Here is a 22772-nt window from a genome sequence, read left to right as displayed (position 1 = left end):
TTTTAGTTTAGTAAATTTAAATGGAATTAAAACATTTCAAGTATTTCCTAGCTTTTTGAATAGCACTGGGAAAAGTTCTAGCATGCTACTCAATCTGCCATCAAATAACAAGTTTTGGCACTCATGCAGCCCTTGTAAATTGACACTTTATTTTTAGCCCTAATACAGTCTTATACTTTCTTCCCAATGCCCAGAAATTCTTAGATTATTTGCTAACAAAACAAAACAAAATCAAAGAATGTTGTAAAAGTGTTTAAATCCAGTAAGAAGCTATTTTTTTTCTAGAGACATTTTACAACTTACTTTCCATTGGCTTTGTTCACCCCATTGCTAGATTCACTGGATAGGGAAATCTTGAGATCTGAAGGCTCCATGTTCCAAATGTCCCTGGCGTATTCCTTAATTGTTCGGTCACTAGAGAATTTCCCTGCAGCAGCTATGTTTTTGAGTACCATTGTGTTCCAGGCCTTTGGATTCTGTAAACAACACATACATATATATAGCCCACAGCCTGAGTGCCCATCAAACTTTATGACAAACGCTAGGCCAAGTATACCCAAGCACATTTCATGGAGAAAATGACAAGAGTAAGTTGTAGTGAATCATAAATATATTTCTTTCACGGCTGAGAGCTAGATAGGGCAGACTGTGCTTTTCTCCTATTTAGAATATATTTAAGAGTGAAAAAAAAGTATTTTTCATTTTAAGAGAAATCATGGATATAAATTCCCTAATTGGTAATTGTTGCTATGGTTACAGTGTTCTGGCATGCAAGCCATATTTCCCATGCTTTTATTTTTTATTTTACCTCCCTTTAGACAGAACATTCATTGTTTGCTAGATGCCATGTCAAGAGATTTAACCTGTGGCTGACATCATAGTTTGAAAACTCTACTCTAGAATGACAGCTATCATGCAGCAAATAATCTAATGGGAAAATGTATTGACCTCCTTCTCTTTTTTTGTTCTTTCTGAAGGAAGATGCTCCAGTAGATTTATACTGAATCCCAAATGTTCCATTGGGATTTCAAAACAGGATCAATTAAGGCCTTATCCTTAATAAAATATATAATATCCAAATTTTACAATTTTTATACAAAAGAATACAAGAAGCTATTTATTTTACACTCTCATGATATTGTAAAGAACTCTGAAAGTTCATTAAAAATGACCAGAGCATGACTCAAAGCCATTAGCAATGTATCATAAGCATTTAGAAGAAAAACTAAAACTTCCATTATTCCACAAGTACTGCAAAACAGAGTCTAAAATCAGTTTATTCAGACTTTGAAAACTTACTAAAATAAGAGGAAAATAAAAACCTCCTTTTTTCACTTTTTTAAACTATTTAAACTTATAATGAATAGACTTCCCAACATGTTTCTAAGCCTAACAATATGATTATTGTTAAGAGTAAAAACTGCAATTTGTACAAATGAACAAGAAAGACTGAACCAAATGCAGGGCTTTGAGATAGGCATCTTTGGATACAGGCCAGAACATTAGCAAAGAGATCCATTGTGCAAAACTGACATTCACATCTGTCCTTGCCCTTGTTCATATTTTCCTGTCTTGCTCTATTTATATTTCTTTTCCTCTGTAGCCATTCTACACATAGCATGAGTTGAGATCAAGAGGAAAGAGCCTGAGTTGGCCACTTTCTTTCGCCTGTTTTGAGTTCTTGGAGGCAGGTAGTGAGCCACTCAGCTTAAGGACTGCCCTTCCTTGCTTAGAGCCATTAGCTGGAATTTACTGTGGTCTATACATTTTTGGGGGACTGGATATGATTCTACCAGAAGATAAGGTCTGTAAAGCAGCATGGGCTTTGATCTTATTTTAAAACCCCAATGGGACCCATGGGATAACTGTAGGAACTACCTGTCACCTGTTTTGGGAAAGGAATAGAAAGAAATGTTAGTGAAGCATGTTTTTGTTGGAAGTAGTCAGTCATGTGTCCAAAGGGCAGGAGAAAATTCTATGGAAACTTGCTCTTCTGCTGTATAAAGGCTTTCGAATTAAAGGGCAAAAATGGAGACTATATGAGCGAGGGAAACCATGCCCAGAAAGCTCAAGGGCATCAACCTCAAGAAAACCATCCTGGAGTCCTGGCACAGAGGCAGTCTCCTGTATCTACTCTTCTGTAGTTCCAGCAATTACTGAAAGTCTTTCTTATCAGAGATGATCAACCTCTCTATATTTACTAAATTTCCATTTTTATTAGCATTTACTAAATGCTCCTAGAGGGCTAGGCTATTTGAAGGTGTATAACCTTGCATGTGAAGGGTTACTCACATGGCTCTAGCTTTTTTTTTTTTTTTTCTTTTTAATAAAGCCCAGTCTTTCTTGTTCCTTTCTTTTCCTTTTTAAAATTCAAACATGAAACCTCCCCTCTTTCTGTATATTTGTATTGTACAGATAGCCCCACTCCATGGGTAGTCCAGGAGAGGTACTTATTGTGCAATTTTCCTGGACTAGGGGTCAGTCCTTGCCCTAATTAACTCAGGCTCAGCCTGAGAATCATCTTAACAAGTTTTCAGACACTGATGGTGATCCCACCCACTACTGGGTCACCATCTCTCAGAGCGGGGCTGGCAGCCGTGTTTTGGAGAAGTTGCTCCCGGTGACTGTGATGCACACTTTTGGTGGCGAGCCCTAGTCCAGTGCCTGCCACCAAGGAGTCCCCAAAGCCTCTCTGTCAAATCAACGAGTTGGTAAAATGCATATTTAACTTGGCTTTATAATCTTAGCTTCCAGGCCATGCCTGCTATATGGTGGGTGTTCAATAAATACTGAATTGTGATATTTTCACTTGAATATTAAAAAATTCACAATTACTACTTACATGTCAAATCTCAGCCTCTGCCTGAACGTGACAAAAGCCAAGTTTTGATTTGAATAACCTAGATAGTTGTCTCACTTCTCTTTTTGGATTGATAATGGGGCCCTATTATTTAGATTTAATAAAAAGAAACAAAAATTTTAACCATAGTAAACTAACTGGGTCCTTTTATAGGTCTCATCAATGTACTTACCATGTACAGCTGACTGACTTTTTCTTGACACTTGACATAGGCCTCATAGTCTGCAAAGACTTTAAACCTGTTTTTTGTGATTGGAAGGAAAACACAAACCAACAAAAAGCTTCATTAAAATATGTGTGCTAAGATTCCACTTAAAATTCTGTTTTACTTAATGTCAGGTATGGCTGGTTCACCAAACTTACATTTCAATTCACAAGAATTTTAACCAGCTTCAACCTTTATGTGGTTCTTTCCACAGATAAGAATGTCAACATATGGATGTTTGTGAAAGCTGGGTATACCAGCAGAAAGAGAAAAAGAATACCAGATTTGTGGGTCTTGTTCTTAAACCTTCCTAGCTTGGTTAGTAGAGAATATCTAATATTTCTTTCTAAGAGTAGGTTAGCTTCTCAGATCACAGAGCATTCTAATTACATGGGTGTGTTACAGCTGGTTTAAGATATTCTTGTCCACTTTTCATGGCTGAAATACCATCTTCTTGTGGGAACTCACCTGTCATGATAAAATAGCATGTTGATTAAGTCTTTGAAGAGGTCCGGCTGTTTGGGAGAGAAGAAGCCATTGTCAATTTGATCAATCACAAGCTTCAGCTCTGGAAGTGCCTCATAATATTCTTTTGCGTCATACCTGTGAGATGGGAGTGGGGATGATAAGAAAAAGGTTAGTATATGTGATTAACAATACCCTAGACAGGTGACTTCCAGGGAAGATGATGCAACAGGAGGACCCTAAGCTCACCTCGTCCCACAAATACAGCTAGGTAACACCCACATTAGTGTAAATAACCCAGAAAATGACCCAAAAACTGACAGAACAGACTCTCCACAGCTAAATGTAGAGAAGAGGCCACGCCAAAGAGGGTGGAAAGAACAGAGACATGGTTGGGAGTCAAAGTGACCCATGGGACTGTCTTTAGGAGGGAGAGATGCTGTGGGCATGGAGAGGGTAGAGAGATAGACTCTCACACAGAAGAACCCACATAAGGAAGACAAATCCCCATAACATTTGGCTTTGAAAACCAGAAGTGTTGAATTTTGTGAGTTCTTATAATCAGCGGGGATTACCACCTGGGATTTTAAAAATCAGCAGGCTGGCTCTGGGAGAGCAATAGGAAACCAAGTCCCTGACTTTAAAGAGATAGTACAGTAAACAGCTCTATGGAGATACAGCATGGAAGCAGCAGTTTGAAAAACACCTGAGGTAAACTGGAGGAATGTCAGTTTACTAATTTGAGAGCATGTACTAGAGGGGCAGGGGTCTTTGGGAGGCTTCTCTAGGAACAAAGGAGCTGGTAGGTGCTATTTCCCTTTCCTGTCCCCCAGCCTAGCCACATGGACACCTACAAGAACAACTGCTGTGCCAACACTTGCTCCTTAACTTGCTAACAGTGTGCCCAGCCTCCAGGTTCCCCTGCAGATACATCTCACCAGCCAGTCTTCTGCTCCAGGTCCCCTCCCACAGCAGACCTGTGCAAACCTTGCTGGCACTGCCCACCTTGCCCCCGTGTTCTCCTGTGGTCCTGCTCCCTACAGTATGCTCTTGGCTTAGCCCATCCAAAGTGGTGCCACAGGCAGGGCAGTGTGCAAGCAGCCCCCAAGGGGGTCAACACTACTCCAAAGTGACTTTTGCCCCAGGGAGAGGGAAAGAGAACCACATACAACAATCCAACTGCAGGCCCAGCAGAGGGCTGGGGGCAGACAGCTGGTCTGACTGCAGTCCCCACCCATCAATGAAAGCTTCTCAGGGGACAACAGAGGGAGAGTACACTGCAGCTGCGACTACAGCTCTGGAAAATGCCTGGTCTGACTCTACTCAAGCTCAAGGCAGCCCCAGACTGGCCCACTAATGACACAGGGACCAAACCCTGCCCACAACAGGCAAAGAGCCTTGCAGACGCCTGGACTGGAGGAAAATGTGGCTCAGCCACAACATAAGGGTGTATGCAATACACACAGGAGATACCCCTGAAGCACCAGGTTCTGGTGAACAGGGGACACTGCACTATAGGGCACTACTGGACCTCTTTTTCACAAGGCCACTACTATCAAGAGTGGAAGATGTAAGTGACTTTCCTAATACATAGAAACAGACACAGAAACTTAGACAAAATGAAGGACAGAGGAATATGTCCCTAATGAAAGAACAGAACAAAATCACAGCAAGAGACATAGGCAAAATGGAGATAAGTAATATGCCTGACAGAGATTCTAAAGTAATGGTCTTAAGATACTCATGGGGTTGAGAAGAGTGCAGGATATCAGTGATACCATTAACAGAGAAAAAACATAAAAAAACAGCCAGAGATGAAGAACTTAATAACTGAAATTAAAAGCATACTAGATAGAATAAATAGTAGACTAGAGGAAGCAGAAGAAGGGATTAACTTCTTGGAGGACAGAGTAATGACAAGCATCTTGTAGAACAGATGAGAGAAAAAAAAATGAAAATAGATTTAGGGAACTCAGTGACTCTATCAAGTGTAATAACATTCACATTATAGGGATCCCAGGAGGAGAAGAGAAAGAAAATGGGACAGAGAATTTATTTGAAGACGAAATAGCTGAAAACTTCCTGAATCTGGCCAAGGAAACAGACATCCAGATCCAGGATTCACAGAGAGCACCCAACAAAATCAATCCAATGAGGTCCACACCAAGAAACATAGTAATTAAAATGGCAAAAAAATAGTAGTAAAGAGAGAATTTTAAAGGCAGCAAGAGAAAAGAAAACAGTTACATACAAAGGAAACCCCATAGGGCTATCTGCTGACTCTTCAGCAGCAACTTTGCAGGACAGAAGGGAGTGGCATGATATACTCAAGTGCTTAAACACACACACACACACACACACACACACACACACACACACAGTCAAGAATACTTTATCATTCATTATAGAAGGAGAGATAAAGTTTCCCAAACAAAAGGGGGTTAAAGGAATTTATGACCATTAAACCAGCCCTACAAGTAATGTTAAAAAGGATTCTTTGAGCAGAAAGGAAAGACCATGAGTAGGAGTAAGAAAAGCAGGAAGCACAAAAGCAGTAAAAAAAAGTATATCTATGAAAATCAGTCAAAAGATCCACAAAATGAAAGGATGTAAAGTATGACACCATATACGTAAAATGGAGGGGGGGAGTGGAAAGAGTAAAGAATGGGTTCAAACTTAAGTGACTGAACTTAATAGAGATGGCTACACGTGTAAGATGTTATATACAAACCTAATGGTAACCACAAATCAAAAACCAGTAATAGATATGCAAAAAATAAAGAAAAAGGAACCCAAGTATATCATTAAAGAAAGCCAACAAACCACAAGAGAAGAGGACAAGAGAAGAAAGTAACAGAGAAGAACTATAAAAACAACCATGGGGCGCCTGGGTGGTTCAGTTGGTAAGCATCTGACCCTTGGTTTCAGCTCATGTTGTGATCTCATAGTTCATGGGATCAAGCCCCATGTTGGGCTCCCTGCTGACAGTGCAGAGTCTGCTTGGGATTCTCTCTCTCTCCCCCTTTCTGCCCTACCCCTGCTCATGCTTTCTCTCTCAAAATAAATAAACTTGAAAAAAACAATAACAACCATAAAGCAAGAAACAAAATAGCAATAAGTACATACCTATCAATAATTACTTTGAATGTAAATAGACTAACTGTTCCAATCAAAAGACACAAGATGATGGAATGGACAAAAAAGTAAGACCTATCTAAATGCTCCCTACAAGAGACGTACTTTACATGTAAAGACACATGTAGATTGAAAGTGAAGAGATGGAAGAACATTTATCATGCAAATGGAAATGAAAAGAAAGGCAGGGTGCAATACTGACAGCAGACAAAATGGACTTTAAAACAAAGTCTATAAAAAGAGAGAAATACTACATAAGCATAAAGGGAACAATCCAAAGAAGATATAACAATTGTAAAGATTTATGCACCCAACATGGGAATACCCAAATACATAAAGTCACTATTAAGAAACACAGGAAGTAAACAACAGTAATCCAATAATAGTAGGAGACTCTCAAACCACACTTAAATCACTGGATAGAGCATCCAAACAGAAAATCAACAAGGAAACCATGGCTTTGAATGACACATTGGACTAGATGGATCTAACAGATATATTCAGAACATTGCCTCCTAAAACAGCAGAATACACATTTTTTCAAGTGCACATGGAACATTCTCTAGACTAGATCACATGTTAGGCCACAAAATAAGTCTCAATAAATTTAAAAAGATTAAAGTCATACCATGCATCTTTTCTGACCACAATGCTTTGAAACTAGAAATGAGCCACAAGAAAATATCTGGAAAAGCACAAATACAAGGAGATTAAATAACATGCTACTAAACAATGAATGGGTCAACCAAGAAATCAAAGAGAATAAAAAATACATGGAGGCAAATGAAAATGAAAATACAGTAATCCAAAATCTTTGGGATGCAGCAAAACTATTCTAAAGGGAAGTTTAGAGCAATACAGGCCTATATCAAAAAATAAGAAAAATTTCAAAGAATCAACCTAACCTTACATCTAAAGGAGCTAGAAAAAGAAGAGCAAGCAAAGCCCAAAACTATTAGAAGGAAGGACATAATAAAGATCAGAGCAGAAATAAACAATGTAGAAACTAAAATAACCCAACAGAACAGATCAATGAAACCAGGGAATCGTTCTTTGAAAGTATCAACAAAATTGATAACCTTTATCCAGACTCATCAAAAAGAGAGAGAGAGAGAGAGAGAGAGACAGATGACTCAAATAAAATCAGAAATGAAATGAAAGAGGAGAAATACCAACCAATACCACAGAAATACAAAAGATTATAAGAGAATATTATGAAAAATTATATGGCAACAAGTTGGACAACCTAGAAGAAATGGATAAATTCCTAGAAACGTACAAATTCCCAAAAGTGAATCAGACAGAAATAGAAAATTTGAACAGACTGATTACCCACAATGAAATTGATTCAGTAATCAAAAGACTCCGAACAAACAAAAGTCCAGGACCAGATGGCTTTACACGTGAATTGTACCAAACATTTAATGAAGAGTTAACACCTATTCTTCTCAAACTATTCCAAAAAAATAGAAGATGAAGGAAAGCCTCCAAATTCATTCTATGAGGTCAACATTACCCCAATACGAAAACCAGATGAAGACATTACAAAAAAAGGAGAACTACAGGAGAACTAGTATATCTAGTGAACATAATCGATGCAAAAATCCTCAATAAAGTTATTAGCAAAACAAATCCAACATTATGTTAAAAAAAAAATCAGTCACCACGATCAAGTGGGATTTATTCCTGGGATGCAAAGATGGTTCAATATTCACAAATCAACCAACAGGATACATCACATCAACAAGAGAAAGGATAAGAACTCCATAGAGTCATTTCAATAGATTCAGAGAAAGCATTTGACAAAGTGTACCATCCATTCGTGATAAAAACCCTCAACAAAGTAGATTTAGAGGGAACATACCTCAACATAATAAAGACCTTATACAAAAAACCAACAGCTAACATCATACTCAGTGGTGAAAAACTGAGAGCTTTTCCCCTAAGGTCAGAAACAAGACACTCACCACTTTTCTTCAACACAGTACTGGAAGTCCTAGCCACAGCAGACAACAAAAAAGAAATAAAAGCCATCCAAATTGGTAAGGAAGAAGCAAAACTTTTACTATATTCAGATGACATGATATTACATATAGAAAACCATAAAAACTCCATTAAAAAACTACTAGAACTGATAAATCCAGTAAGATCACAGGATACAAAAATCAATATACATAAATCCTGCATTTTTTTAAAGTTTATTTATTTTGAGAGAGAGAGTGTGTGTGCGTGTGAGCAGGGGAAGGGCAGAGGGAGAAGAAGGCTCTGTCAGCACAGAGCCCAATGTGGGGCTCGATCCCACAAATCATGAGATCATGACCTGAGTGGAAATCAAGAGTCGGATACTTAACCAACGGAGCCACCCAGGCACCCTTAATCTTGCATTTTTTAAAAATTTTTTTTTAACGTTTATTTATTTTTGAGACAGAGACAGAGCATGAACAGGGGAGGGGCAGAGAGAGAGGGAGACACAGAATCGGAAGCAGGCTCCAGGCTCTGAGCCATCAGCCCAGAGCCCGACGCGGGGCTCGAACTCACGGACCGTGAGATCGTGACCTGAGCTGAAGTCGGACGCGCAACCGACTGAGCCACCCAGGCGCCCCAATCTTGCATTTTTTATACTAATAATGAAGCAGCAGAACAAGAAATTAAAGGAAAACAATCCCATTTACAATTGCACCAAAAATAATAAAATACCCAGGAATAAACTTAACCAAGGAGGTGAAAGACCTGTACTCTGAAAACTATAAGACACTGATGAAAGAAACCGAAGATGACATAAGCCATTGAAAAGATATTCCATGGGCATGGATTGGTAGAACAAATATTATTAAAATGTCCATACTACCCAAAGCCATCTACACATTTAATCAATCTTTATCAAAATATCAACAGCATTTTTCATATAACTAGGACAATAATCCTAAAATTTGTACAAAACCAGAAAAGACTCTGAATAGCCAAAGCATTCTTGAAAAAGAAGAACGAAACTGAGGTATCACAATCCTAAATTTCAAGATGTACTACATAGCTGTAGTATTCAAAACAGTACAGTCCTGGCACAGAAACAGACACATAGACCAATGGAACAGAATAGAGAGCCCAGAAATAAACCCACGATTATATGGCCAATTAATCCTTAACAAAGGATGCAAGAATATGCAATGGGAAAAAGTCTCTTCAATACATGGTGGTGGGAAAACTGGACAGCTACGTATGAAAGAATGAAACTGAACCACTTTCTTATACAAAACACAATAATAAACTCAAAATAGATTAAGGACCTAAATGTGAGACCTGAAACTGATAAAATCCTAGAAGAGAGCACAGGTAGTACTTTCTCTGACACTGGCCATAGCAACATTCTTCTGAGGCAGGAGGGAAAAAAGCAAAAATAAACTTTGGGACTACATCAAAATACAAAGCTTCTGCACAGCAAAGGAAATAATCAACAAAACTAAAAGACAACCTAGTGGATGTGAGAAGATACTTACAAATGACGTATCTGAGAAAGGGTTAGTATCCAAAATATATAAAGACTTATACAATTGAACACCAAAAAGACAAATAATCCAATTAAATATGGACAATTAAAGGTGGCCCACAGACCCATGAAAAGTTGCTCAACATCACTCATCATCACGGAAATGCAAATCAAAACCACAATGAGATATCACTTCACACCTGTCAGAATGGCTAAAATAAAAAATGTAAGAAACAGCAAGTGTTGACAAGGATGTAAAGAAAAAGGAACCCTTATGGACTGTTGGTGGGAACACAAACTGGTATAGCCACTGTGGAAAGTAGTATGGTGTTTCCTCAAAAAATTAAAAATAGGGGCGCCTAGGTGGCTCAGTTGGTTGAGTGTGCAACTTTGGCTCACGTCACGATCTCACAGTTCGTGAGTTCGAGCCCCATGTTGGGCTCTGTGCTGACAGCTCAGAGCCTGGATCCTGCTTCAGATTCTATCTCTCTCTCTCTGCCCTCCCCTGCTCACATTCTGTCTCTGTCTCTCCCTCTGAAAAATAAACGTTAAAAAAATAAAAAAAAAATTAAAAACAGAACTACCATATGATCCAGTAATTCTACTACTGGGTATTTACCCAAAGAATACAAAAATCCGAATTCAAAGGGATATATGCACCCCTCTGTTTATTGCAGAATGATTTACAAATAGCCAAATTATGGAAGCAGCCATGAAAAGAACGAAATCTTGCCATTTACAACATGGATGGATCTAGAGAATAATGATAAGTGAAATAAGTCACTCAGGGAAAGACAAATTCCATGATTCCACTCATATGTAAAACTTAAGAAAAAAACAAATGAACAAAGAAAAAGAGACAAACCAGAAAGCAGACTCTTAACTAGAGAGAATAAACTGGCTGTTACCAAAGGGGAGGTAGGTGGGGGGATGGGTGACAAAGGTGAAGAGGATTAAGAGTACACTTCTCGTAATGATCACCAGGTGATGTATGGAATTGTTGAATCACTATACTGTACACCTGAAACTAATATAACACTGTATGGTAACTATACTGGAATTAAAAAACAAACAACAATAACAAAAAAGATACACTAGATACTATATTAGCTGTAAAAAATGCACTCAGAAATATTAGCACTTATAGAAGCCATTATGGAGTTGAACATGGGTATAAATAGTATTTGAATAGATCTTGAAAATTTTCCCCGATTAGTTCCTTATAACTGGAGACCCAAAAAATAGTAAATAATAAATATAATCTAATCTGGTAAAATACAGTAAGATTCATTTCAAAAGGACTTTACAGCTCTAAGCAAGTATTGTGTTAAGAGGACCAGTTGCTTTTTGGACCGACAGATCCCCCAAATTTGTTGTTCTTTAGCGGAAACTCACTTTTAAGGGCCAGGGAGTAAGTATATCCAACACCCTCCAAATTTTTGGATCCCTATCATTTCTTTGGGCAGAGCTCCTTATTTGTTTTAATTCAGATTAATAAACGTATCTAGATATTAAGTGAAACTAGTATGATTCATGGGTGCTTCTGTATATCCATACCTATCCTCTACCACATTTTAGTACATTTCCCTGAAATCTTAAAAGAGCACTCAGTGGTTTAAATTATAGGCAAAAATTTTAGGAACTGGCTCATCTTTTGATCAAAGTCAAAATCATAGATGCAGAAATGACAGCTCACTAAGCCCAGATCTTCAGTGGCTGATAACTAATAGCAAGGACCTCATGTACCTGCGCCATAGCTCCTTTCATGTTCACTTGCTACGTTTAATAAAACTAACCTGTGGCCAGGAGGCTCCCCTGATGCATGGGAGATTTTCTGTGGCCACATTTCATGTGACCCAACATCAACAGGATACCTGGGTGGGCAGGCACTCTCCTGGGGGTGGAGGGCACCCGCCCAGTAAGGAGGAGCTGCTCTCTTACCCTTTCTTGTCCAAAGCAGCCACATCATCTACTCTCATGCCAAAGATGAACAGGTTCTCTTCCCCAGCTTCTTCTGCCATTTCCACGTTGGCCCCATCCATAGTCCCGATGGTCAGGGCCCCATTCAGCATGAATTTCATATTGCCTGTCCCTGAGGCTTCAGTGCCTGCGGTGGAAATCTGCTCTGACAGATCTGTAGCTGGAATGACTGCAAGCAAGGCGTATTAAAATCAGTGATTCTGTCTCTCTAGACCCGCTTGTATTGTATCTGAGCATTTATCTAGCTGGCCTGTTTCGATCATTAAAGTACTACATGTACATCAAAATAAACATTCCTATGGTATACAGAAGGATGGATCTCACTCTTCCCCTGGACTCAGGTAACTGCCTTTATCCATTTTTGATGTGCTATCTGGGTGGTTATTACCACAGTGCTAAATAACTATATGCTTATACTACTCTTTCTTGGACTGGGAACTCTGAAGAGTATCTACTGCTCTCTGCTATAAAAGTTGACATTACATTTCTCTTCTCTCTTCTCTTCCTCCCAGTTTTTGTTATGGTTTTATTTTTATTTCTTCTGCTTTATAACTTTATAAAATATATTAAAACTTTTCTTTATTGAACTTGAAATTTCAGCCTCTCCTGACTCTCCCTTTATAATCTGAGGAAATTGGATTGTCTGCATTCCTTCCTCTTCTCACCTCCTCCTTCCCTCTTTCAGCCCTGAGCACCTGTGGTGTGCCTGGGGCTAGACACCAAGCCTCTGACCTTTCAGCCTAATTTACACACAAATTAGCATTGCCAGAAGGTCCCTTTCGACCACTTTGACTTCAAAGGTCAGGACGAATTCTCTGTTTTACTTTGAAGGCTTCTTTGTGGATTAGCTATATCTTCATTTGCATCTCTAGGAACCTGGCTCTCTTCTCTTTATGCATACAATGTTAAACAGCAACTTCAGAGGACCCAGAAATACCTCAAAAAGAGAAAGGTCTGTTTTCAGTTTGGGACTTGGGTGAATGCACAGTTGGCATTTGCAGGTGGATGGTGCTTTGTGAGCACATGATGCAAATAAGCAAAGGTCCCAGTGGTAGAGAAAGGGATGTTGGCTTTCTGCCAGCCTGACTTTCCCCACATGGGAACTCCATGCGTGATCAGTGCCCATCTAAGCACAGGTAAGCCTCATGCTTTGCAGCCTGATGTCTGTCCTTATTCCTTGTTGCCATGTACACAAATGACAGCCCTTCTTCATTCCATGAAGTGACCAGAGGACTATCAGGGGCTGGGGAACTGGTGTTCTATTGCAAAACTGGAGCTGGGAATAGAAGACCTTTCCTTTACTTTGGAGAGCACAGTCTATACTTTGCCAAAACCTCAGGGTCACTTCCTCCAGCACCCAGCTCTGACTAGCTGGCAGGAAAATGCACTTGCAAGTGTAATCAGTGATACTGACTCTAGGGACAGCAATCTTGTTGTGAGTTGGATCACCTTAAAGGCTCTTAGCCTAGGCCCTTATTCTTCTATCCTAAGTTACTGGCTTCCTGTGCCAGTATCCTGTGCCATTTTTCCATATCATGCCATCTTTCTCTAGAATTTGTCCTGGCCCCGCATGATTTGTGATGAAGAAACTACCTTTTTCAGCAAGAGATACTCTGTAGTTCTCCAAGAAGATGACTTTCAACTTGCTTCCAACCATAGGGTCATTGTTCACCACATCTGCCACTGAAGTGATCAGCTTTATGATCATTTTGGCCATGTGATATCCTGGGGCAGCCTTGGAGAAGAACGTCAAACACACTGACAGAATGCAGCCATGATCAAGTGGAGAAATGGCAAGAGATCAGGGACCCCAAATCCCCAGTGAATAGAATCAACTTACTTTGCCACCAATTATGACGGTTCTGGGCACGAATAACTTCTTAGGGTCTTTTTTAATACCTGAAAGAGAATGAGAAGCAGATGGAATGGAGGGCAGTTGATGGCTAGGGAGGCAAGACCTGTGCCAGCCAAGAGTGTCACTTCCACTTCCAGGGGGCGTGGTGGCCACAGGGCTGACTCACGGTTGTACATGGTGACCACGTGCAGGCAGTTCAAGAGTTGCCGCTTGTACTCGTGGATCCTCTTCACATGCACATCAAACATGGAGGATGGGTTGATTTTCACTTTGTACTCCTTCTCCAAGAACTGGGAAAACTTCAGCTTGTTCTCCTGTGGAGACAGTGCACGATGCCAGAGCCCTTTTGACTTAGAAGCATCAGGTTGTCTGTTTTTAGAAACTGGAGCAATAATAAACCATAATAAAAACTGGAGCAGAACAAATGCCGTGGAAAGAATCCACACTGGGAAGCCTCACCTGCTTCACGTTGGAGAGTTCTCGGAGAAAGACGTCATCACCCACGAAGCTATGTAGCTTTGTCAGCTGGCTCAAGTCTTTCACGTAGTCTTCCCCGATTTTCTTTCAGTTTAAAGATGTGATTTAATTAATCAGGATGGCAGTCACACCCAAATGAGCAGTTTCTGTCAGTCCGGTGAGTGCTTGTGCTCGCCTACAGCAAGGATGGCTGACCTACCACATAGTACGCAGAATGGCCACACTCACAGAAGAGGCTGGCAAGGCCATGTGGGAAGAACACTTTGCTAGTATCTTAAATGTAGTTTCAGTGGCGTTAAGTGTTAAAAACAGGAAACCTACCTAAACAAGGTAACACGGAACCCAGGTTCTACTAGTTATTTATATGGCCTTTGTTATTCTCTTTTACTAAATAGCATAACCATCTTTCATCTTTGTGTCATAGGAGTACGGTGAACCAGGTATGTAATTTGCAGGCCCTTCCTTTACAAATCAAGAATTTCAAGATGGTTACAGTGGAAAATTAAGTCAAGCACAGAGCCTGTGGGACAGCACAAGTCACATGCTGGTGGCTGATGTAGCCGCCTGCTGCAGACTGGGTTCACAAAGTGCAAGGGCACCCCTTCCCGGTTACCTCTGCTATTAACTCTGCAAGCCCCGGGTTGCAGAGTAAGAGCCAGCGCCTTGGAGTGATCCCATTGGTTTTATTCTGAAACTTGTCTGGTTCTAGCTCGCTGAAGTCCTTGAATCTGGAGACAGAAGAGACACATCACTGAATCTGGCTGCAAGAGTGTGTTTCTGCTACATTCAAGAAGCCAAGTGTAGGCTTCGCAAGATTAAAAGATGGAAGGAGGAGCTGGCAGCAGCTAAGGCTGTTATTTGAAATAGAAATCCATTTGCAATTCCAAATAATTACAAGAAAAACTCCACATCGAATCACCTCCGTATGATTTCCTGGCTGGCACTGACATACAGACCAGACTTTTCAGCAGAATAATGTTGTGTGGGTTTTTTTTTTTTCTTCTAAATCTAGAACTAGGAAGGTTGAGAGAAGAAGGCATTTTTTCTTTTTTAAGTGAATGTTACTTTGTGTAGAAGAAAATACTTCTGCACATTTTGATAGGGCCTTTTGTTATCCCCAAAAGCAAGCCCGCATCGACTAGCACCAGTGCACTGACGGAGCAACTTTAGACCCAGCACCACAGGAATGGACACTCACACTTGGGTCTTCACGATGTCTGAGTGAATTTTGGCCACACCATTCACAGCATGGGAGCCAACAATGCAGAGGTGGGCCATGTTGATCCGTTTGCCTCCTTCCTCTTCAATCAGAGACATCCTTCTCAGACGGTCGACATCTTTAGGAAACAAGGCCGCAATTCTCTGGCCAAAGGAAGAGAAAGGCCTTGCTGGCCACTCAGGTTTAAAGCAACAGTGAGATAATGTCGTTCACTTCCCAAACAAAATCTTTGATGGAGCAAATACAAAACTTCACTCCCACAGACAGGGGTCGGGTTATCCCTAGGGAGATGCCATCCTCCATTTTAGTCTTTTCAAAAAGATGCTTTTAACAAAGCCCCACCAGACTTGAATACTTTTTATGTATCAATGACGGAAGGATGTTTGGGCCTCCAGTTCAGTAAGAGGGAACACTGTAGCTACCCTTAACATCTCAAGACCTCGTTCTCAAAAGGGCTATGAATCTCTAAAAATGACTTACATCTAAATGCTTCTGATTTATCTCATAAATGATTTGCAAATGTCGCGGAAGCAACTTTTCCACCAGGTCTACAGGCCAGCGCTCCAGGGCCTCTGGAAGAACCGTGTGGTTGGTGTATGCGAAGGTCTTCTGGGTGATCTCCCATGCCTGCGGGAAAAGGAGGGGCTTAGCAGCTTTCCTCTGCAAGAAAGGTGGCCCATCACACAAAACCAGACATTCCCTAAGCTCCCGCCAGTCTGCAACGGGACAGTTCATCTACACAGTGAGACACGCTCAATTCTACCAGGTTCCTGAATGGTCCAGAGACTGGGAATATGTAAGGGGGGGGGGGTGGGAAGCAGTTATTTGCAAAACTGTCTGATAAAACTGAAGACAATATACTGATAAGGTTTCTCTACTATCCTAACATGCCTTTTATTTATAAAATAAGCAAAATCTGAGGAACACAAACAAGTAATGTTTTCAATTAGCTGTGTTCTGAGGTTGCAGAGTTTAATTTAGAATCATTTTAGATGCAGAAATAAGGGTAAACACAACAAAAGTCTGAACAACTGAGCTGTGTCCCATTAGGAATGTATTTATTTCTTAATCTTACTCCATGTAAAGCAGTAAGGAGAGAGAGATGTTAGCACCAGGGCAAAGTTATTTTTAACCACTGGGAGTTAGCAACAGTAACTTATTTTGAAAACCGTAAAAGGACCTTTTGGCAAAATCTCAGAACCACAGATATTCTAGTTAATTGAGGGAAAAGGAAGCCAAACTATCCAGACCTTGGACCAGGGCAATTTTTCAATATCCACAAAAATCCTCATCAGCTCAGGGATGGCCAGTGCGGGGTGTGTGTCATTCAGCTGGATGGCAACCTGTGTGGGGAAAAAGGCATCGGTGTGAAGGTGAGAGATGGCCTAGTGTCTGCTTCCTTATCTTCATGCATGTCTGTGCAAAGCACCAAGCAAAATGCCCACCTTTTGTGGGGTGCTTTAAGCCTACCATACTTACTCAAATGTTTTAGCAGAGAAAGGGTTGTAAATCTAATAGGAAGTCCTGAGCCCTCAGTTGTCCCTGTCTGTGTTCACAGACCAAATACTTGCCTGGTCTGGAAAGGCATCAAATGTAGTCTTGGCATTGTCAGTGGAGCCAAACTTGGAGGCTTTGAAACGTCGGATGACATCTTGCAAGGTAGCAGCCACCACAAAGTACTCCTGCTTCAATCGTAGCTCCTTTCCTTCAAAAAACTTCAAGCCAGAGAGACTGAGTGAGAGTAGCTCACCCAGTGGGCGTGGCCAAAATATGATGGGGATCTCCCGCCCAGAGGACTTTAAGACTAAAGCTCATAGGACATACGGTGGAAGATGGCAGGTTGAATGTCAAGCATTAGACTTTGTTCTTTCCTGAAACATTATTAAAATGACAGTAAAGGGGCTTAAAGAAGGCATACAAATAAAGGATGAAAGGAATGGGAGACAAGACAATAGTAACAAACTTTTTGAAGCTGAAAAATAGATGGATGAGTGGTAATTGGGCCAGAAGACCCAGGAAAGCTGAATTTTGACCTGGTAGAGGAGAAGAGCCAAAAAGCAGCTAAATTTATGTGCCAAATCCTCTAAAGGCTCAGGACTTGGCAGCACTGGGTGCATTTGGAAGTGGGGGTGAAGATGCGGTAAAAGGTTAGTTGTGAGGGGGTGCCTGGGTGGCTCAGCTGGTTAAGTGTCCAACTCTTGATTTAGGCTCAGGTCATGGTCTCACAGGTTTGTGAGATCCAATCCCACGTCAGGTTCCGCAACGACAGCATGAAGCCTGCTTGGGATTCTCTCTCCCTCTATCTCTGCCCCTCCCTCCACTCTCTCCTTCTCTCAAAAATAAATAAATAAACCTTGAAAAATAAATGGTTAGTTGCAAGCCTAAGAAGTAGCTGGCCTCAGACTTCATCCCCAGTTCCCTCAGCTGAGCAATCTCCTTCCCCAACTGAGACAGAAGCTGACATTCTCTGGAGATGGAAACACAGGGTTCTCTGGGCTGGAGGGAAGCAGGTACAGTCGAAAGCAGGGTTACCACTCCGTACTGAAAATGGGGGGAAAGGGAGTTAAGTGAAAATTTATGTGCTGAATTGTTGAGACTCTAAGTTTTCTTCTCCCAATCAAATTTCAGAACACAGGCAGCCAACACTAATTCTGCGAGGAAAGAAGCTGCAAGAGCCTTCTCTTGGAGGTGAGAAAGATCAGAGCAAATAGTCCTGGATGGTCAGACCTCAGACCAGGGCAAGACCATGGAGGATGCGTCAGAGAACTCAAGATCGTGTCATTTTTTTTAAAGGTTATTTCTTTATTTTGAGAGAGAGAGAGAGAGGCGCAGAGAGAGAACGTGAGAAAGAATCCCAAGAAGTCTCTGCACTGCCAGCTCAGAGCCTGCTGTGGGGCTAAATCTCCTGAACCAGGAGATCATGATCTGAGCTGAGATCAAGAGTCAGACACGTAACCGACTGAGCCACCCAGGAGTTCCTCATGACTGTATCATTGAGGAACTTAGGGAGCATATCTAAGATTCTGTACTTTTCTTATAGGTGATTAGAAGACTTTAAAGAGCTTTAAGCAAGGGAAAAAAATCTAGCTAGCAGAGGGAGGACAGTTGCAAGATTCCTGGAAGAGAGACTAATGTCTGGATGAGGGCTATGGCCAAGTTGGGAAGAGACAATGAGTGTGCTCTTGTAATTACAGTACAAAAATGATTTATTAACTTGTACTTAAAAACAGGCACGACCCCAAGAGCTACCTTTTACTCAATGAATTTAGTTAACTTTGCATCCCATGCTAACTTAGTATACTCTGTGAACTGCTAGAGATAATTACTTCCAAGAAAAGTTAGGTTTGGCCCCTACTGAAGCTGGAGGATGCATTTTAAGCCCCTTCCAGTTAAATAATTCGGGAGGCTGGGTTTAGCTAGGTAGTACTTGGAAGGATTCTTATATTAACTGACCACAAAACAAGACCACTTTTTGCTTTTGGGTCAGAGATTTTTCTGACATGCACTGAAGTCACAATGTTTCTCTCAAAGGAAAAACTATACCATAAAGTTTCTGAAAATACTACGGCAAACTTAATCCTCTGTAGAGACTATAGTGCAACACCAAGTGGACACCCGGTCTTAAGGACCATTTATATCCCAGTCTTCCAAACCTTCTTTTGTGCCACTTTTCAGAGCACAGTACTAACTTGGTTGTTCCTGAGACTTATTATAAAAGAGTAATCATTACAGCTTCAAGAAAACAATTTCACCCGTATATAAGGTAGAGCTAAGTATATTTAAATCAACTGAGAATCCATAGTGGTCTTCTGTGATCCAGTTCCAAGTTTTTTAAAAAAGATTTTTTTTTTTAATGTTAGCTATTTTTAGTGTAAAATTAGGAATAATCACCTATTAAAAAAAGTTTCAAGGGATGAATAAGTGGCATAAGAAACAAATGTTTGCTTCTGGGTCTGCTCCCAGGTCCAGACCCCACCTTGCCTGAGGGCAGAAGGCTGGGATGAGCCTGTCAGCAAGGGGAAGAGGCCAGGCAGGAAACTTCCAGGGTCTCCTGACCCTGTGGAAGAAACTTCTGTTTGGAACTGAAGCAGTATTTCACCAGTGCTCCCTTCATCTTTTATATCCAGGCTTGGTTTTGAAATGCACATACATAACCTCCCAACTGGTCATGAGGTTACTAGTCAAGGGCAAAATACCGATTCTGATTTCATGAAATGTACAAATTTGTTTTCCTTACTTGGCGGGGAGGGGAAGGGAAATCTAGCAGTTCAGGAGGTGACAGAGATTACTGTGCACTGAAGAAAAAAAATCAGTATTGAAGATGTGCTTTACGGGCTATAAAGGGGTACTTCTGAAATAAGCTGCTTCTGTTTCTACCGGGAAAGCAAGCTTGACCACTCACATTATCATTGGGATAGAGGACGCGGGAGATGTTCTCGGCCAGATTTCGGTCCAGCACAGCCTGAATGTAGTCTCCAACGTTAACTGGAGGGAAGGTTAGAAAAATGAATAAACAGATAAGCCGGCCACTGTTATCGAAGCCCCTTGACCTCACCTGACGCTTGCTGCATGCCATGTGGATGTAGGGATTCTACAATTCCTGAAAGTTCAAAAGGAATTCCATAGATCTCCCTGCTGTGATTTGCATGAGAGTCTAAGAGGGCCAGACAGAAGGACTGCTTTAAAAATGTCCTTGCATGTGCTCCATAAAATGGCTGCTCAGCCACTTACGAGTTCTATCAGAAACTCAAGACTGTTCTCTCAAGCTCAATTTGATACTATTAATCAGAAAGACTACACAGGCATACACACACATATACAGAAGCCATTTATGCCCCACTCCCCGATATCTTTGTTTTGTGCCATCTTTTAGAGTTGGTGCTGATTTGGTTGCTTCTGTGATCAAAATATTAAACATACACACACAGACACGAGAGCCCAGTCTGTACTCACAGTCTCTGAGGTTAAAGTCATTTGGCGCCCGAGCAGACCAGAGGCGCATGGTGTTGACGGTGTTGTTCATATAGCCGGGCACCGGGGTGTCATATGGCAGGGCCAGGACCACCTGTGGGATTAAACCAAAGCAGCTGCTCAGTTTCCCATGTGTAGGGACGTTGGCTGAACAATGGGATGGAAGTTAATAACTGGGATTCTGTTCCTGGCTCCATCACCAACTCAGACTGTGAGGGGCCTAAACCAAGATGGGGGTCCTAGGACTGGAGGGTAAGTTATTAGGGACCATGTGGAGCTTCCTCCCACTGGAGCAATCTGGGTGGCTGGAACCATCTAGACTGATGGTCCCCCGTATCATGCCAATGGTGCCTTCCCTTTGTGTCCCTTGCCTTGATGTGGATGCAGATATTTCATGTTTCAGAATAAGCCATTGTTCTAAAAATAATAAAATGTGATGTGCAAAGTGACAAAGTGTATCTGTATTCACTAAAAACAGGAATAGCGCAATTTTAGTGTAGGTAATTCAATAGTCTTATTTCAAATATGGTGAAAATTAACAGAACAGAAACATATGCAGCTAGATTATAGATGACGTTTAAAATACTATGCTAGATTTTTCAAAGTTGCATGAAGAAGAGTTATTTTGGTGATGAGACCAATCAGCTGATGATCAGCTGAGATGGGTGTTAAGAGGTGAGCTTTGGAAAATTGGTAGCTCAGTCTTTGTGGCAGTCATTGAGACTGAGAAGAACAGGAAGGTAACTGTGTTTCACATGAATTAAAATTTATGTGGGAAAAGACTCATTTCTATTCTGACTCATCAGTCAAGCTCTAAGGAAAGGCAATGACAGAGAGGGAGGGAGGCAAACCATAAGAGACTCTTAAAAACAGAATAAACTGAGGGTTGATGGGGGGTGGGAGGGAAAAGTGGGTGATGGGCATTGAGGAGGGCACCTGTTGGGATGAGCACTGGGTGTTGTATGGAAACTAATTTGACAATTAATTTCATATTAAAACAAAAAAAGAAAGGCAATGACAGACTGACTGGACTGAAGGTGCTAGAGATCACTTAGTGCAACACACTCTTTTTGGACATGACAGGAATGAGGCTGAAAGAGAAGTGACTTGCCCACAGTCACAGTCAATGGTAGGGGTGAAACCGAAACACAAAGCTCTTCAATGTGAGTTATGAGTGAATGAAGCCATATAGTCTGTATCAATCACATATATTCAATCATGCTTCCATGAATACCAGGACCTCGAAGTAATAAATCACCCTCCTTTAAATACCTTTTACCAGGAAAGACAGAACTCTGGAGATTTTTAAAGTACATTGTGATCCATCAGGAAAAGTTGTTTACAGAATGGGAGTGAATCTGGGTTGAAACAGGATTTGTCCTCTGATCCTTGAAGTGTAATTGAGGCAGCTATGGAACTACACTCAGATATCCCTTCAGAGAACTTTAGGCAGAACTTGCCACCTGGGAGCTTGAGCCGCTGAGGCCGTGCTTTCCTAGGGATGCTTCCATCATGTCGGAGCTTGAGAGCTAGGACTTGGCTCAAGAGCAATCTTTAATCTCAGGCCCCACCAGCCTGGCTGCTTGCTCTAAAATACACAGCCACCTGAGCTCTTCCCAAGGATCCTCCTTCTCTTCCCTTTTCTCTTCACAGGTGCCACACCTCGTCCAACTGCCCCCTCCTCTCACTATTAGCAATTGCCCCAATATGTCACTTGTACTTCTAATTCCCTCTGGCGTCTGCTTCCCAGAGGACCAGTGCTGACACACATGTGAAATGGATTGCTCAGTTTCCTGGAAGCTGCCCACAGCATGTGTATACCACGCCTGTCCTCATGCTCTCTGACCTCACCAGCTACAGACCTGGGGCTGATTTGGGTGATGGCTTCCATAAATCCATAAAGTGCTGCACAGTTTGGGCCAACTCACCTTATATTACACCTGCCCCATAACCTTGCCTTTGTGGGCACAGAAAAATATATTCTTTCTAACTGAATGTCTGGATATATTATGAAAATGCTTAGAGGTGCTCTGTAAATACAAGGTAGCTCAACAGTGGGACCTGGTATAAACAGAATGCTTCAGGATTGATTGTGTTAACTACATACATTTGAACAGGTCA

General features: G+C 41.1%; 1 protein-coding gene across 9 annotated transcripts in view; it reads right to left on the bottom strand.

Annotated features, from left to right (window-relative positions):
• PYGL (glycogen phosphorylase L) overlaps positions 1-22772 on the bottom strand; it is a 72390-nt gene that overhangs the window by 27418 nt on the left and 22200 nt on the right. For all 9 annotated transcript variants that reach the window (XR_006962089.1, XM_047079666.1, XM_047079667.1 and 6 more), the window contains exons 6-20: positions 20634-20745; positions 20083-20165; positions 17252-17395; positions 16931-17023; positions 16161-16307; positions 15660-15823; positions 15075-15189; positions 14444-14545; positions 14151-14298; positions 13970-14028; positions 13723-13864; positions 12091-12298; positions 3534-3668; positions 3033-3099; positions 304-476 (exon numbers count right to left, since the gene is read on the bottom strand). Coding sequence is in view for 8 of the 9 variants with exons in the window: in XM_047079666.1 (XP_046935622.1) it covers positions 304-476; positions 3033-3099; positions 3534-3668; positions 12091-12298; positions 13723-13864; positions 13970-14028; positions 14151-14298; positions 14444-14545; positions 15075-15189; positions 15660-15823; positions 16161-16307; positions 16931-17023; positions 17252-17395; positions 20083-20165; positions 20634-20745 (1892 nt within the window). In the remaining variant the exon portion in view is untranslated. The remainder of the gene's footprint in view (positions 1-303; positions 477-3032; positions 3100-3533; positions 3669-12090; positions 12299-13722; positions 13865-13969; positions 14029-14150; positions 14299-14443; positions 14546-15074; positions 15190-15659; positions 15824-16160; positions 16308-16930; positions 17024-17251; positions 17396-20082; positions 20166-20633; positions 20746-22772) is intronic.

This window comes from Lynx rufus, unplaced genomic scaffold, assembly GCF_022079265.1.
Source record: "Lynx rufus isolate CCGP_SWC_20201006 ecotype Redwood Valley unplaced genomic scaffold, mLynRuf1.p SCAF_17, whole genome shotgun sequence".
Lineage (NCBI taxonomy): Eukaryota > Metazoa > Chordata > Mammalia > Carnivora > Felidae > Lynx > Lynx rufus.
This window is presented reverse-complemented; position numbering and strand designations above follow the sequence as displayed.